At 35.6% G+C, this 18,586-nt stretch overlaps 1 protein-coding gene across 2 annotated transcripts; it reads left to right on the top strand.

The window, feature by feature from the left end:
• Positions 1-621: 621 nt before the first annotated feature.
• Positions 622-17,858, top strand: LOC149227246 (uncharacterized). 2 transcript variants are annotated; one of them, XM_089377726.1, is made up of 5 exons: positions 622-849; positions 1,106-1,145; positions 6,678-6,775; positions 16,526-16,842; positions 16,966-17,858. In XM_089377726.1, exons 2-5 carry the CDS (start codon positions 1,137-1,139, stop codon positions 17,484-17,486), a joined length of 945 nt encoding a protein of 314 aa, XP_089233852.1. In that variant the 5' UTR covers positions 622-849; positions 1,106-1,136; the 3' UTR covers positions 17,487-17,858. The 2 variants fall into 2 exon arrangements, with proteins under 2 accessions (XP_089233852.1, XP_089233853.1); XM_089377727.1 differs by lacking the exon at positions 622-849 and adding an exon at positions 953-974.
• The last annotated feature ends 728 nt before the right edge of the window (positions 17,859-18,586 follow it).

Raw genomic sequence — 18,586 nt, 5'->3', positions numbered from 1 at the left:
ATTTTCCGACCTAATTTGTAAGGTTAACCTCTACAAACACCTAACAAATCCAAATTAATATTGCATATAATAATACAAATGAAAATATTATTCGGTCAAACCAAAGCAGTTGGAAATATCGAAGTTTCTAGACTCTATGGTTGGTGTCGTCGAAACTTGTAAAAACTCTCGGCTAACACACGGCCAGGTGGATGGGTTTTAGCCAATCACAATACGCAGATGGTACATCTAAAATGCTTCGTGTCCAGTTTAGATGCATTTCAGGCGTCTCGGGATTCGTGGATACAGGAATCTATATTGTAATATAACTGGTTGTTTGAATTGAAAAAATTGACAGTTAAGTTGGGATTGTTGGGTAAACGAATTTTAAATTAATAATTGGTTGTTTAGATTGAAATTTACGGTTTAGATTGATTTAAAATTATGGGATGGGTGGATAAACGAATTTTAAATTCTAATAATGGGTTGTTTAGATTGAATTTTACTGTTTAGATTGATTTAAAATGATTCTAAATACATAGTTAATGGAATGAGATTGAATTCTGACACGATGAAATTATAACTGTTTGATTCCAACGAAAACTGTGAGAAAACCCACTCGAGAAAGTTAAAAGGTTCACCCAAAAGGGACGAGGGAGTTAGCGTTTGGTCCACGCTCCGGGGATGCCCTTGCTCTGCCACAAGGGACGCCTCCAGAATGTTCCAGACACCTGACCCTCTCTTTCGTGTTTCGGGCGGGAGTTTGCTATAAATGCTATGTCTGAGAGACCTATTGCCCATTTTGGGCATTGAGCAACCCACATTGCATTGAATTGCCCTACAGTTTCAGCGATTTTCAGGTCATCTCAGGTAATTATTTGGATGGAGTTTGACCACAATTTGTGTTTTAGCAGTGAATGGCAACAGATTCAGATCTCATCGTTTGTAGTTGTCGTTTGACAGATATTAGTCCGGTGATTTGTAGATCGATTCATGTTAGTATCTGTTGGGTATAAAATTAGAGTTTAATTCTGCCAGTTTTAGCATGTGGAATGTGTTTTGGGGATTTATGTTGGGGTCAGGGATAGCCTGTGGTAGCTAATTGATTACACTGGGGGCGTTTCAGGTGTGCAGCTTAAGCTTATTCTCTTGAAAATATGGCTGAGGTATGTATTCTGTTCCTTTCTGTACTCTGAACATTTCAAGGAAATTCTCTGCTTAGCTTTTATGGTTGCTTCTGCAGTTTTTATTTTCTCTTTCACCATTTTCATATTATAAGGCAATATCCTATTCCTTCGATGATATTTCCTTTGCCCATTTCTGTGAAGGACTCTTTTCAAACTCTTCATGGATGCAGTATATTCAATTTTCGTTGTGATTACAGCAATACTGAAGAGTACCGGCCGTCGCACATAATTTTACCGGAAACATGCTCCAATTTTCCGTATAATTTTCAAGCTCTGTAGGAGCAGCCCTACATTTCTTTTCTCGAAAAATCTGGATTGTTTTTAGGGGCGTTGGCTTGGATGTAGGACTTCTCTCATTAGATTTCTCAATACATGAGCAATATAGGCATCAGTTTTTTCCATATAATATTCAACCTCTATAGGAGCAGTCACATCTTTCTTTTCTCAAAAAATTATGGATTGTTTGTAAGGGTGTTGGCTTGGATGTAGGACCTCTATCATTAGATTTCTTAGTCCATGAGCAATATAGGCATCATATAGCAACGAGAATACTTTTATATACCAGAATTGAAAAGGACCAGAAATAGAGAAGATTGCCACAATGTACGTATTTGATACACTTTCCATTGTTTTATCTTTTTATAGAAGTACAAATTCAGTGCAGAGAGTGATCTTTGATGAAGGTTCTCGAAGTTGCAACTAAATCCATCTTAACCCTGGTTTTGTTAAGCACCTTAGGTCATTGCTTAAAAGATAGGGGATCAAGATGTTAAGATTGATCTTTTTTCCATCTGTTGTCTTATTATGACTCTTTTTTTTTTTTTAAGTATTAGACATATTTTTTTTTGCCCATTTTAGTTTATTAATTTTATTTATATATATTAATATCTGCCAAGGCCAAAATTGACCCATGGCATTGAAAGCACCATAATATATTATATGATAGATGATATAGAAACTGCAAGCACAACTTCATGGATTACATAGCAGCAATAAACCCTAATAAAAAATAAGAGAATCCCATCACAAGGAAGATTGAACCTATCAAAATGTGGAACATCAACTAGCCTCATCAAGAAGGAAGTCACATAGAAAGAGAAGAATCTTGCTACATTGGAAAGGCTTTTTGACATTCAGCACTATGATAAAATGTGATCAGTGTGACCCTAATGATTTCCTTGGATATGTGATGCCTCACGGGTCTACGCGAGCCAAGTTGTTGGTCAAAGGTTCTCTTTCCTTTTGAAGTGTGAGAAGGCCAGAAGAAATAAGTAATTGGCCTAGTGCATGCCATTCCATGACTACCTAAAAGGAGCCTATGTGAGTCCCTAAAAAGATAGAAGAGCCATCTTTTGATCTCATCAAAATGCACCTTGATCTTAGGCTCTAAAGTATAAATTTTACAATTATAGTGCTCTTTAGGATTATGGTGGTCCATCTTATTGTGAAGTCTATGGGAATGAGCTTTGGGTTGTGCTAGAGGAATGCTTAGATTGCAAGGCATTTGAGGTTTGGTGTACCTAGGAGGTTTAATTAATTCATCCTTGAATTGGAGATATAAATGCAAGTAGTGATAAAGCCTAGGGAAAGCAAGACTTCGACCACATGGACCAAAGGTAGGCTTTGTAAATCTCAACTTGAATGCCCTTATTTATGTTTCTCTTGGAAAGCTCTAGAGCATCCGTTAAGAAAGTTGTTTGAAACGAGCCTACCAATATCAAGAACTAGAAGAACTAGAAGTTAGTCATTCACCTGAGCTTGTGTATCATCATCACTAGTTGGATTAACACCAAAGCAATGAGTGTGGTAATGTCAAAATTTTGCAAGAATAATAGCTCAAATAATTGATCTCTTAGCATGAATGTGCTTGGAAAACTTTAGGATAACTACCCTCCCTATTCGGTTATTGTCTAGCACTTGAAGTTATGTTCTTCAAATCTTGTACACACATAGAAGAGTTGGTGTCACCAACAAGTGAAGAGGTGGATCTTTGTCTTAATGTCTTGAAATTGAAGTTGGAAAATTATAGGAAAGCCTTAGCTACCAATTCCGACTAGCTAGGAATCACACCCAAGCAAAGCTTTTCACTCACCAAAGATTCTCAACAAACTAGCATCAACGTTGGCAAGTCTCCTTGGCACATACCAAGCTTATAATCACATAAATTCTCTACACCAATGCTCTTTTTTAACAAGGGTTTACAAACCATAGCCATGTTGAATTACATAAATACATGGTTGGCCTCCAAGTTTACTTGTCCATCCTAGGGTTTCCTGAAATCCTAGTTCTTCAACTTTGGCATCAAGACTTTCCATGGAACATTAAGAATACAATAATTGAGTCTTCTTTGGAGCAAATCATCACACCAAGCTCAAGACTCATCAAGCTAGGTTCCCCATGATCTTGCCCTAGTCTCCATCCACCACATGAACAAGGCTACAATATCATCCAAGTTGTTAGCTCCACTCTTCTTGTCTTCTACTACTGTTGGAAACCTAGTGTTATAATAGGAGCCACAAAATAAACCATCATCTCCTCAATTGTCATATTCTTTTTCTTAGGGTATACTTGCATAGCATGAACCTGAGTAAATAATGAGTAGTATCTAAAGAGCATCCAAGATGTGTCTTTGTCTTTGTCTTGTCTTGTAGTAGCCCTAGTTTTTTGTTTCCTACAAGATATCTTCAAGATGATGACAAAGATAGAATAGAGTACAATGGTATTACAAGAGATCTCTTCTCCCTTTATATATAGAGTAGGTGAGGGAGGCTCATAGAAAACAAGATCTTGTGTCCACATGGTTAACCATCAAGGAAATCTTCAAGGAGTGTTCTACAATACAATAATAAACAATTATCGCACAAGGTTTTTTCAATCCATGAAATGCCCCTCTTGTATCCCCTCCTCTAAGATGGTGTGCTCTCCAACAAGGTGTTAGTCCAATGCCTCGTCTTCTATGGTGGTCTACCATCCATGTATCTTCATGCAGGGCACCCTTCCTCTAATTGTGTGCCACATGTCCTTTTGTGCCTAATGCTCCTCAACATGTGTGCCAATGTGACCACTATCCTCCAGTGGTCATCCTCAACATGTGTTTAGGTCTACAACCAACCTCCATGAAGTATGCTCCTTAACCCAAGTGTCCTCATGCCAAGCATCCAATGTCCAAGGTGTATATCACATGGTCCCATGCTCCTAGGGTTAAGTACCCTCATCCATGTGCCTAGTGCCGCTTCTCCTAGGTAGATACCTCTCCTAATAAAGCAATTGATCCCCCATTTAGTGCACCCAATGAGTTAGGCATCATGTCCATTAGGGTAACAACCTCCTAGGTAAGGCACTGTGCTAGCACTTTAACCAAGGTCAAGCATCCATCTTAGTTGAACCATCTATATGCCCATCAAGCATTGCCAAGGGACTAGGGGACCTAGTGCTCTCCTAGCATGGTTAAAGCACTGTTGGAGTGACCTCAAAAGCTAATAGAAAGTCCAGAAAGAAGGAAGCCATCAGTGGAGTCAAGCCTCAAGGTACTTCATATAATTACCTCTAGCTCATCCATGTAAAGTCATGGGAAACCTTATTTAATTCCTATGTTACTTTGAATTCCCTTGCACACACCAAGGCTTACTTGTACCTACCAGTGATAGACTTGTAAAGTGTTATCACAAGTAATATCACCAAGGTGGGAAGACTTAGATCCTTAAGGTCGTTAATTAGCAAATGTCAAAGAATTGTGTCAAATGCCTTGCAAATGTTTACAAAGCAACAATATATTTAGTGTTACACACATTATGTTACATGACACATATTTTCCTTGTAGTTTGTAAAGTGCACTTCACTTCTAAATGTAAAGACACACATATTGGTGAGTGATAAGCTAAGTCATATGGTTTGCTGAATTTGAACCTTTGTGTTTGAATTTTGGTGAACCCCAAATTTGTTAATCCCCACAGGTGAACCTAATGTTAACCTAAATGAATTCAAATTTGTAAAAGCGAATTTAATAACAAATTTAATTGGGGTTCAAGGAAGGGTTTTCTATGTTTTATTAGTTTAAGTAAAAAAATATTACACCCGTAACCTATACCTCTCTCTACCCTAGGCATTCATTTTTCACATGTTATTTGTCGGTCTTCAAGCCTGAGCTTGACTGCCTCTACTAAATGGTAAATACAGTTCGTAAAGCCTTAAAGGCTTTGGCTTTGATTTTCAGGCTTTTAGGCTTCAAGTCAATTACTTTCGACTTTTTTTTCATGCTCCAACGATCGTCGGCCGATTTGCATTGTGACAGTTTATAGACTTATATTGGATTTCTATTTCATTGAGGGTCAAGGCTTCGGCAAGTATATGAAGTTTGAGAAACATGTGCTATTCTTTTGGATTATTAAGTTATTCATGAGTTATACATGTTTATTGATTGGGACTGTTATTCATATTAATATTTTATTAATGTTAAGAGAAATGATGATTTCTTATTATTATCTATATATATATATATTATGTTTTTATTCTTATGGATTGTTCAGACAATAAGGTGTTTGAAGTTATTGTATGAATATTACTCATTATGAACTCAAAATATTATCTGCAAGAATTGAATTTGGATAAGAAAGATAACAATTTCTCCGGACTATCTAAATTAATACATGTAAGAATTGAATCTGGTTAAAAAAAAATAACGGTTTCTCCCAACTACCTAAGCTAAACCCTTTTTATATATAAATGAAGTTCATCGAAAATTTTGAATTCGAACTGAACATAATCACTAAAGACTTGGAAACAGCATATCATCTGAGAATCCTTTCCACTCTGCGTTCGTGTCCATGAGGAAACAAGGATATTTACATGTAGTCTGTGGTTGTTGTGCATGAATGATGGTGTTCTATATTTGTCTGTATTCACCCACGTGGACAGCATATCATCTGAGAATCCTTTCCACCCTTCGTTCGTGTCCATGAGGAAACAAGGATATTTACATGTAGTCTGTGGCTGTTGTGCATGAATGATGGCGTTCTATATTTGTCTGTATTCACCCACGTGGATGTGTATGCTTGGTGTACATTTGTGGTTTTGTTATATCATGATACCATGCCGGTACGTTCAAAATGCAATGCATAAATATCTCATTTTTTTTAAAAGGAGTTTACAGTAGGTTCAAAATGTAATGCATAGAATCACACCCATTTCGCTCTGCAGCCTAAATAAAGGGGAACACCTCACTTCGTCTCACCCCTTGGGAGAGTGTTTTCATTTTTTATAAAGGAGTTTACATGTGTATCTTTGTGTAATATGCTTGTGCTTTTATTCATGTGAGATTATTACATGGAAGGAAATTACTAATCATCCTCATCATGCAGGAAGGAGAGAAGGTCATGGTAAATGTTTATGATCTAGAGTGTTTTCATTTTTTATAAAGGAGTTTACATGTGTATCTTTGTGTAATATGCCTGTGCTTTTATTCATGCGAGATTATTACATGGAAGGAAATTACTAATCATCCTCATCATGCAGGAAGGAGAGAAGGTCATGGTAAATGTTTATGATCTAAGCCAAGGACTTGCTCGTCAACTCTCAACTACTTTTCTTGGAAAAGCCATCGAAGGAATTTGGTAAGTAGATTTTAGTTTTAATGTTTGAACACATAACAATATTCATGAGCAACTTCTATGTCATGCACATATGGAATTTGAAATACTCGAGGACATTATTTGCATGTAAATTTGGAAGTTGGAGAATGGCCTTCGCTCCTGACATGGTTGTAATCTCATTATATGTTTTTAACTTGATTAGCGTTATACTTTATAGTTCCATTTAATGTAGACTGATTTCTGTGAAATATACTTATTTTTCCATTCTTTCTTGCTGTTTTTACAATAGCCAAGCAAGAGATGTATGATTAATGGATTGCAAATATTAGATAAATTAGTTAGTTTAGTTTAGGTTAATAAGCCTATAGAACACCCACACAGATTAATAGAATTTTCCACATGTATATGTATCATTGATGGCACTTCATCTTCGGTAACAGGGATACATTTTTTAATTTGAGAATGATCGACCATCATTGATGGGTGTGAAATCTTAGAAGAAGCTTAGTGAAAACCATGTTAAGTCGTTTTTGTTAAACGGGCTAGTTGGCTTTATGTGTGAATTAGTATATGTTCATTATAGATTGCTATCCAAATTTAAAAACTTGCAGTAGTTATGGCTACTTTGCTCTATTTAAGATATGAAGTGAAGCGTGCCCCGAATGTTTATTTGAACAGAAGTTCTTGGTAAATGATGTCGGAAAATGAAAGAGATAAAATGTATAAAGCATACCTTTGATTTGTCTTGCGTATGTTGGAAGGGGAAGCTTGCTTACCTCTGTGGTGTTCCATTAATGCAAAACTACATGATGATTCTTGTTGTGTATATTACTATATCTATGAAATATAAAATTATTTTTATGAAGAAAAAAATCATAAATGGCTTGATAAGAGCCAGGGATTGGTAAATTTATAAGCAGGATTGAAAGTAGAGCCAGGGAAAGCAGACTCTCTCATGCTAGTTAATGTAAACTTTAAAGCTTGCCATCCTAAGTTTTTCATTTTCACAAGCCATTCTCAAATCTCAGATAGCAAATGTCTTAAGTTTCAATCTTAGGACCAGGTTGAGACATAGCACAAATGGATTATGAGTTTCAACTTCCTACTTTTGGTGACACTCTTCTCATAACTCGAAATTTCTGTTATGGACAGTGTGTGGTCAATAGAGTTGTCTATGTTTGCATTGTTAATTTATTGAAAGTATATTTAGCGTGGGTGGAGTTAACACATTTAAATTAAGGGAGAGATATGTGTTGTCTTCATATTCATAATCATGTGTATCGGTGAATACTATTAACGCTACTTTTACTTGGAAGACCTAAACCCTTCAATGCAATTTGGATGGAATAACGAGCTTTCTTCAAAGTTTATGAACAAGAAGGTAAGCATCTTGGTAGAATACTTAAAACATAGCTCACATGGAGCTAGTGCATTATATGTACAATGATTACATCAAAGGATTGTTGCGGAAGAAAAATGAGGTTGTACCCATCAAATGCGAGGCATATTAACATTGTTCTTTAACTAATGCATTTTATCTCCATTCTCTACCAGATTAGCATTGACATTGTCTCTTTAGAACAAAGAAACTTGGGAAGGCAAGGGGGCAAAATGTAACATCTCCCCTATACATACGTGAACTTTGTTAATGTACCAAAGGGGGTTTTGCCATATGTGCTCATCTCCATCAAGAAGGTTATCTTATCGATTTTAGAATGTCCTTGGAAGATAATTGGAGTCTTGCATTTATCTATTCAATAATGATAGTGCTCCCCTTTCAGCTACCTTAAACAAACGAAACAAAAGAACCTTAGTTGTGATTACAAGCTTAGTTAGCCAATGTGGTGATTTGTCTATTCAATAATGATAGTGCTCCCCTTTCAGCTACCTTAAACAATAGAAACAAAAGAAACGAAAGAGCCTTAGTTATGACTACAAGCTTAGTCACCCAATGTGGTGATTTAAAAAAAAATGAATTTTGTCGAATCTCAAGTAGTGGCATATGTATGTAAAGAAAATTTGAGTTTTGTTGAATCTAAAGTAGTGGCCATATATATGCATGCATGTGTATAGTCTCGAGATTTAATTTGATATATTTTTGATTAAATATGAAGTTTAAAAATATTTGTATTTGTTTTTTGTTTGAGTATATATAAATTTATAATAGAATTTTTGCAAAATTGTCTCTATCAAATTTACAAGTGAATTTATTATATTTTCTTGTATGACATACATTTTCCTTGAATTTAAACATGAATAGGGTCTAGGTCACTTAAAATACAAGTACATTAGAGGTATAATCAAGTACTTAAGTGAATCCTATTTGTTATACTTTAGCCCTATAGTCAAGGATTATGACTCTGCAAATCAAGTTATAACATGCCTTGTCTTTAGACAAACAAAATAGAGAAGCTTTGGGAATTGGATGTGGGATATTATTAGGAATCATGTATCACACGTTGAAGACGGTTTAGTTTTTGTATAGAGAGGAGTCCTAGTACTTGTTATTGGATAGTTTCGGGCAAAGGTTATGTGGTTAAGTGAAGGAACTTCAATTGACTCACCACTCTTGCGTTATAGTTCATTTTGACCCTATACAAGTTTAAAAATACTTCTCAAGAGAAACATATTTTAAGTTGATGCAAACAATCATTCAACTTCTCAACATTAAGTGTTCCAAATGGCTTAATTTATATCCTTGTTTTTACCCTAAAAGGTTGTACTAGTCGAAGCCACCATACCCCAACTAGAGGCAAAATTTGGGGATGATGATCAAACTATATGTTGGTGGTAAATATATTGGAAGATATTGTTGAATTGTTGGCAAATAAACCTATCCTTGGTGGAGACAAAAAATCCTTAGTCATTGAATTAAGCATTATAATTGAAATCATGGTGTTAACCAAGTACTAAAGAAGCATCAATTCTTGTTGCATATTTCATCAAAGAGACAAAACTTGTTCCACAATGATCAATGTTGCATGAGGAGACTCAAACTCTTCCTTGTTGATTATACATAAATTTTTCAAACCAATCCTTGCTCTATAATGGTTTCTACACATCCCCAAAAAGAATCTCCACTTGCACAATACCCACTTCTAATATTCACCATCAAACCTCTCCTCAGATAAATTCAGATAAATTAACTAGTGAAAGGGGAAACACTTTTATAACAAAAGTTATGATCCCAACTCTAAATGGTTACAATGAAATAGGATCTACTCGCATTGATGAGATGCATGTTCATCTTTGTCAACTCATTTCTAACCAATGAAACTATCTGTAGTAGATTAAATAAGCTCCTAACAACAAAACATAGCTTTGCAAACAATAGAAAAATATTGTAGAACTTTGCCTTGCAGACATAGGGCTAAAGAAATGACAATGAAAGATTATTAACGCAATAGCATGTGTTCAACCATTGGCCAAAAAACAACATTCCCATGAAGAAACAAGGTACACCCTTCATTAAACCAAAAAAACGCTCCAGGATTACAAATTCCAAAATTTCAATAACATAGATAGGTCCAAGACCTTCTTGCACAAATCAGACAAAAGGGGTGCCATAGGGCTTTGCACATTCACACTATAATTGAATTCCTCATGCCTTGAGACATAACCTTCCTAGTAGAACAAAACATGTAATGAGCAAGCAACTATTTCACACCTTTTGTTAGTCTCTTGGAACTAATGCTTGCACCCAACTAACTAATTGAGTGATTTGCAGTTTGGAAGCCAAAGAACTCCCTTGGCACTTCTTATGCCGTTTTAAATAGGCTTCCTACCAAGAATAAATCACTAACACTTACTAGATAATCTCTTTTTACCACCAATAATAACAACATATTCCTGCTCTGCAACCTATATTTGGTTTCGCTAGATCCAATCACTTTCTCTTGAGCAGTGATTGCTGTCCTCCCACTAATATCAACGACCTTCCTCCCACCAACAACCTTCCTTTTCCTAACAACCTTAGTCCTACCAATGTCAACAATTTTAGGCTTGCTAATTCCAACAACTCCCAATGCTCTATCATTAACTAATACCAATCAACACCACCAACACTACCTAATCGATGCCAATAATTTTCTTACTCATCGATCCATCCTTCATCATCTACTTCTCCATAAAAAACCTATCAATCCTTTCTTCATTGTCCACCTTAGTGTTAATCAATACACATCAATCCCTTCAAAATCATCATCTCTACTCATCCAACCTCCCACAAGTGGACTCCCATTGGGTTATACTTGATTCTTTTGGGCCAATCCTTTCCGTCTTAAGATTCAATGAAAGAGTGGTGAGTCAATCGAAGTTCCTTCCCTTAACCACATAACCTTTGCTTGAAATAACCACTCTTTATGCACTAATTGAAATTGGTAGGGGATGCATTGCCATGGTGATAGAGTTTTACTTAGAGACAATATCATAAGGAAAGTTGCCTATGAACTTGTGGAATTGTTTTAAGAAAATATTGAAAAGTAGTTCCATCTCATTGGGTATGAACAAGATATGAAAAGCAAGTAGCATTGTCTTTAACATAAACAAAGTTAAAAAGGTAAAAGAGATACGATAGAATTCCATTGGCTCGCAATCAAATTACTGATTGTGGAGGAGAAAGAAGCAATAGTGCAAATATGTCAAAGAATTACATAGCCTCATCCAAAAAGATATATCATTGTTCAATTGTTCAATATTAGCACATTGGATGATGTATAGGCTAAGGCTAGGTATGTGGAAAGCAAAGGGACATTGGATAAAGGGTACCAATGGTGTTGTCATTTTTCAACTTGATACACTTGAAGTCTAGTATTTCATGAATATGTATGATGTTGATCTTGAGTGGCATCCATACATGGACGCAATGGGGGGTGTTGATGTAGATAATGTGTCATAATGCAAACATAGATTCCATACGGAAGATGGTATACTCTATTACTACCTAGATTTATGTTCCTAAAAGGGAATGCCAACTCTGGTTGATAAAGGGTAGTAAGGGCTTTTCTCATGAATAAGACCTTGGCCAACCTATAGAGGTGACTCTAGTGGCATTGTATGCAAGCAGATGCTAAGAACTCAGTAGACAATGTGCGTTGTGGAGCATCTCTAAGCCTCCAAACCAAAATTTGGAACTTAGATGTCACTTCCAATGTCCTTCGAAACCATGGGAGAGAGATTCCATTTATTTTGTAGGATGGTTGTCAGGAACACAATGTCATCACAATTAGATATTTATGATTGTTGATAAAAGAAATATGTATGTGTTTATTCCTTGCAAAATTTTGGTTATGGGGTAAGATGCAACAACATTGTTTTTACATGTGTGTATGTTGGGTTGTTTACATCTATTATGTTACATAGGGACCCTAAGTTTCTCAACCACCTTTGGATCACATTGTAGACAATGATGGACATCGAAATATCTCAATTGGGTCTACCTCAAGTGGTTGAGAGGAAAAATATTATACTCCCCACATGAGTTCAAACTTGCTTCTGAGCCAATTATTGATGGGGGGGTCTTAGAGGCTAGAGGGTTAGATGATAAGTGAGATGTAAAAAGAAATGAGTGACACCAAGTTAAAAAGGAGTATCTCCTTCCATTTGCAAATAGAGGGACAAAGTGAAGTTGTTAATTACATATTGGTACAACTAATTGGATGGTATAATCACAAATATTTAAAGTAATGGGATGAGTGCCCCATATGTTTAGCATGCACATGATAAGGGAAATCATATCATGTATCATTGAGACTTTCACCTCTTGAGATGTCTTGAATTTTTTTAGTAAAGCTTCAAAGATATAAGAGAGATTCCACCATGAAAATTTCCAAATATTAGTCTTCAAACACAAAAGATATCAAAGGAACTCACCATGAACAACACAAGAATATAGAGAGAAGAACCCTTAAGGTAAGGTAACACCATCAAATGCTCCCTATGGAAGGAATCACTCTACAAACCATGTTTATTGCAGGATAGTACAATCTAATACACATTGAACACAATGAGACTCGTGTATTTATACTTTCTTATGAGTATTTCTAGGGATCTTATGCCAAATGCCCCTTATTATTATATTATTTCCTTTTAATTAGAAAGTAGACCTATTACATTATTATGGCCACATTACATTAATTATCCCTCTAGATACCTCCCTATGTAGTCCATATTATCTTCCTTAGGTATATTACATTCCATCCCCCTTAGCATGTTTCATCCTCGAAACATGGGAAGAAGCCATATAATATAACCTACTAACCAATGTAGCCAAATGTGGAGATAGGGTCTAATTGTAGTAGTCTTTTCTCGATTTTGATCTTGGTTTCTTCTTTGGATCCATGTCTTCGCTGTGATGCTTTGATATCTCCACGCATTACTTTTAGTCTTTGATGTGCCTTCATATTGGCTGCCTTTTTGATTCCATGGGGCCCCATATGAAGTTTTGTTGACGTTCACACCCTTGTTTTGATGACTGTTGTTTCTCTAAATGGTGCAGGTGGTGATATATAGCAACCTTTGTCATTGAATCTTCTTTATTTGATTATTCAACACGTTAGCTACTTCTTCCTTTTTATGTCCTTATTGGGGCTTTTTTTTTTCAAGTTTTTCTATAGGGTATTCTTCTAACTCAAGCTTGGAGTTTTCATTTGATTTTTCTTTCTTTGACTTTTCAACATGCAATTCATTAGTTTCGTCTTCCTTTTTAAGCCTTTCCATCGGATTTTCTTCAAGTGCTTTTGTAATCTTTTCCGTTCTCTAACTTTGGGCTCTTTATTTAAAATGTCATTAGGTATTACAATTGTTTCTCTAGAGTGATTTCATCGTGTGGTCCCTTGAGCCCTTCTTGCTTACTAAGAGACGTATCCTATATTGTAATCTTCTTTTTCTTGTACCCAAACTTCAAAAACTACTTTTTCACATTAATATATAACGATCTCTAGAGTGATTTCATCCCTTGGGCCCTTTTTACTTACTCAGAGACGTATCCTATATTGTAATCTTCTTTTTCTTTTACCGAAACTTCAAAAACTACTTTTGTACATTAATATATAACGATTGGGCACATGCTATTGCTTTTATAAGCTTCAATTGCCCTTTTTATAGTCCCTTGGTTGCGAGACAAATGTCTGTAATATTCTGCCATTGTTTGCAAATTTATGTTTTGGTTTTAGTAGATCATAAATTACTACGAGTAGTTTCGTGTAGTTTCGTTGGTCATAAATGAACCAATAGTGACGATGAACATCCGGTCAATGAGACTGTCTCCTAACTCGCTGAAAGTGTGGGATTTTGGATTAATTGTATATACTAAATTAAACAATCGGAAGATATCGACGAGGCTAAGTAGATGTCACTGTTAGTCGACCTGCATGTTTAAGTTATAATTTTCCAAGAACACTGAGTTACATATAAAGAGGGAATCTCATGAAAGGAGGTCTCTACCAGAAGTTGTCATTTATATCCCCTCATTTATTTAAAGGGTGGGCAGGATCAAGTTAGGGATATTTAGTAGTCATGGAGGATAAACAATTTGTATGGTATAACGTAGTCATAAAATTCCTACAATTGATGTCGAGTAGGCCAAGCAGGTTAAAGGCTGAAGGCACTAGAGATGCTCTCTATGTAGTATCCTACCAGTGAATGTTGCTTCAGCTAATTAAGGATGGCAAGAGGCAATATGTGCAAAGGCTTGAATACCATCAGTCTTCAATAACCATTGACCACTTTAATGGACCTATCATGCAAAGAAATCAACTCAAATGTGCTTAACTCAATGTGGAGGTCGGATTGATGACCAATTTTGATTTAGAATAGTTCTAACAATTTAGAACCTTAGAAACAATTCTAATTAAATTGCATTCTTGCATCAAGTCTGACATTAATAAAAGTTTTTCGTTTTCATTTATTTTTTTGAAGTTAGTGACTGGAGCTGGAAAAGTGTTTCCTGTCTATGTGGCATGACATCAAAAGTTTGACTTTGGCTGTCTGAAATTTGGTTAGTCTTATACAGTTCAAATGTATTAACATTTTCACTATGGTGGATTTGGTAAAATATTTGGGGGACACACGTTCAAAACGTCTTTAATATACGAGATCTCGTTGGATGGCCACTGCAAGTCCATGCCCATCTTTGTATTTCCTGGTCACATATCGCATTTGATATGACCAAGGTCCTGGGGTTTAAGGAGCACAAGGAGTCTAAGCTAAATTATGCAAATTTTCCTTGTGGATATTTTAAAAATGAAAATTCCAAAAATTGCGTGGCCTTGTTTCCATTTTTGATGTCTTCGTCGGTAGCACATGCCTTTTTAAGTGGATTTTTATCATTCCTGGGTTTTGGTTTGCAATCAGTATACGTAGTTGTGACATTTTCTGCCGATAGGCTTTTAACGTGTTTTCATACTTTCTAAAATTAAATCTTTTACAATAAAAAAATATGAATCTATAATGGTCCCTTTTAATCTCTACAGTGGCCTAAATTAATCCATGGAAAATGATTTCTTCTAAGTGGCCTAAATTGATGTCTTCGTCGGTAGCACATGCCTTTTAACTTTTAAGTGAATTTTTATCATTCCTGGGTTTTGGTTTGCAATCAGTATAGTTTTGACATTTTCTGCCGATAGGCTTGTAACGTGTTTTCATATTTTCTAAAATTAAATCTTCTACAATAAAAAAAAATATGAATCTATAATGGTACCTTTTAATCTCTACACAATGGTTAGAATGGTTATTCACAGTGGCCTAAATTAGTCCATGGAAAATGATTTCTTCCAAGTGGCCTAAATTGATCCATGGAAATGTTTGTCTGTTTTGTTTTGTTTTTTTTTTGAATTTAAAGAAATATCTAGGTAGATCTACTTGAAAGGATCACATCCTATTGGTTTATTAGCAAAGCCTAACCCCGAGGCTCTTGAGGAGAATTGATTCCGCAACCTCGTTACGACTCCCTATCAGTGAGGTGCTTTAGCAACGGGAACTCGACCAACTGAGCTAACCTGTAGAGCTATTTCATAGAAAATGATAAACTTTGCAATTTGAATATTACTTTGGATGATCTTTGAACTTTTCATGAAAGGTTTGCACAGAAGAGACATCCAAAAATGTTGGAGGAAGTAGTGGCCAAGAAAACAATTAACCTTGCTGAATCTAAGAGGTTTTATGGCATGGTGAAAGTGCAGTCTTTGGATTTGATGTGGTGAGGTTTTAGTGTTTTTTTGGGGGTGCAAAAAAGCATTTGAGCAATAGCTATTGATGCTTAATACGAGCAGAAAAATGGTTTTTAAGTTTGCTAGGTGTTCGATGTAAAATCCAAAAAATATTTCAATGAAACTTGAATTTTCGGAGCAAAATTAGTTTACCTGCTTATCTTGTTGCTCGTATTTCCACTAAGATTTCATACTTTTTGACGTTTGTTGATTCATTTCTAAAATAATACCAATATTTGCAAACATTGAAACTAAATGATTAACAAATCCAGTACCCGTGCTGTTCAAACACCAAAAGCCACTTTTAAATATATGTGAGTTAAGTTGAATTCTATATGAAATTTGTACATATATGATATAACTAAGTCATTGTTGTTCTGATGCATGCAATCATGCCAAATGGCTATTGAAAGGATCCGTCTTGAATTTACAGAATGCTTTCCTGATACTTTCCAGATATGATGAAACTAACATAGATCCATGCTATTACAAGAATTGGAATGCACCAAGATTTTGTTTTCTACACTGAACATTATTTGGCATGTGTTTTTATTCTTATGTCCAGGCATACCGGTGTGGTAGTTTATGGGAAGGAGTATTACTTTGGGGGTGGTATTCAACACAGCCCTACAGGGCAAACTCCATATGGAAAACCGTGGAAAGTGGTTGAGTTGGGTGTCACTCACGTCCCGATGGAAATGTTTGAAGAATTCCTGGAAGAAATAAGCCCTCGCTATACAGCTGAAACATATAGTTTGTTGCACCATAACTGTAACAACTTCAGCAATGAGGTTGCACAGTTTTTGGTTGGCTGCAACATCCCAGATTTCATCCTTAGGCTCCCACAAGAAGTGATGAACAGCCCAATGGGCCCTTTAATAAGTAAGTCGTTTTCAATACAGATGTTTATGCAGAAGAGTGGATGCGAAGAATGTTGCTGAGCTTGAGCGTTATATCACTAACTCATTTTTTTTCATTTGTATTTTCCCATTTTCTGTGAAGCAGTGCCAATGATAATGCAGTTTGAAGCTACTCTAAGATATGGAGGGGTACCTCAAGTTCCTCATATGGGTGCTTCATTACCCACGTCCAACCTTGTGCAGCAGCGAGGAATATCAAAATCCCCAAACAAGAAAGAATATAGAGGGGTGTCTGAATCAGTAAAAGTTGAAACTAATGTTAGCAGCAATATACCACCTACAGTTAAACCTGTCAGTCATCTATTAGATGACTCAACCAACTCAGATGCCAAAGGGCCCAATAATTGTAATGAAGCTGCGGGTGAAAGTGGATCAAACTGTTTGGAGGGTGGAGCTCAACCAGAAGATCCTTTGGGTGATGCACGGACCAAAGTTCAAGAAGAAATTACTTCTGAATTTGCTACTTTAATGGCTAATGGCAGTTTGCGGGCCAGTGAAGCAGCGGCCATTGCAACACGTCGAGTAATGGAGAAACATGCTACTCTCAGTGCTACACCATCTCAGGGCGGGCCAGTGAAGCAGCGGCCATTGCAACACGTCGAGTGATGGAGAAACATGCTACTCTCAGTGCTACACCATCTCAGGGTTAAAACAAACCAGTATCACTTGTTAAACTAGGTTGAATTCCTAGTTGGTATGAACTGTTTGTAATTTCCAGTACTGGGATGATGATGACAAAGGCAGTGGTATTCTACTCGCACTTTTTAGATATGTAAGACTCACGGACCATAGGCTTGTGGTTCAAAATTTAATCCAAGAAAGCCCGTGCTCTCCCAAATTCCAATATCTACTCTGTGTAGAATGTGAGAATACCATTAGTGAAATTCAGTACAATACACTGTTTAGTGATTGAGGTGTTCTGATAACATCTATGGCATATATTCAAAAGCATGCAAACTGTTTCAGTTTTTGTTGAAATTTTTTGTTCATTGTCCCATGTTTTCCTGACCATATTGAGTATGTCGTAAATGTTTTATGAGTTGTTTCTATTTTATTTTCGTGAGTAAAAGAAAAATATATAGTATATAGTTTAGAGTTTTTCATTTAGTTTAGTGTACAGTACTCTATTTAAATTTGGTTAAATGATTTTTGGTGAACTTGTAATATTTTATTGTTTGAAATGTGTTTTTGATTGTATGTATAAATTTAGTTTCTGAAAAACTTTTTGGACACTTGGATTGTGGAGACTTTAACGAGTTTTTGGTTGGAATTTGGTTAAATTGTAATATTTTATTGTTTGAAATGTGTTTTTGATTGTATGTATAAATTTAGTCTCTGAAAAACTTTTTGGGCACTTGGATTGTGGAGACTTTAACGAGTTTGTGATTTCAATAAATCCTCGCAGGGGTTTTTGGCTTAAATTTGGTTAAATAATTTTTGGTCAAATTGTGATATTTTGTTGTTTAAAATGTATTTTTGATTATATATGTGGATTCAGCTTTTGAAAAACTTTTTGGGTACTTGGATTGTGGGGAATTTAACAAGATTGTGATTTCAATAAATTCTCACTGAAGTTTAGACAAATATTATCTGAAAATAAGTAAACTACAACATATATATATATATATATATATATATATATATATTTTCTTAATCATTTATCTGATCATTTACCACACATTTATCACAATTATTTTTCGAATTAT

This window comes from Pinus tabuliformis, chromosome J (assembly GCF_031772625.1).
Source record: "Pinus tabuliformis cultivar Carrire ecotype Pingquan chromosome J, CPIR1, whole genome shotgun sequence".
NCBI lineage: Eukaryota > Viridiplantae > Streptophyta > Pinopsida > Pinales > Pinaceae > Pinus > Pinus tabuliformis.
The sequence above is the reverse complement of the archived record's forward strand: the minus strand, read 5'-3'. Positions and strand labels throughout refer to the sequence as shown.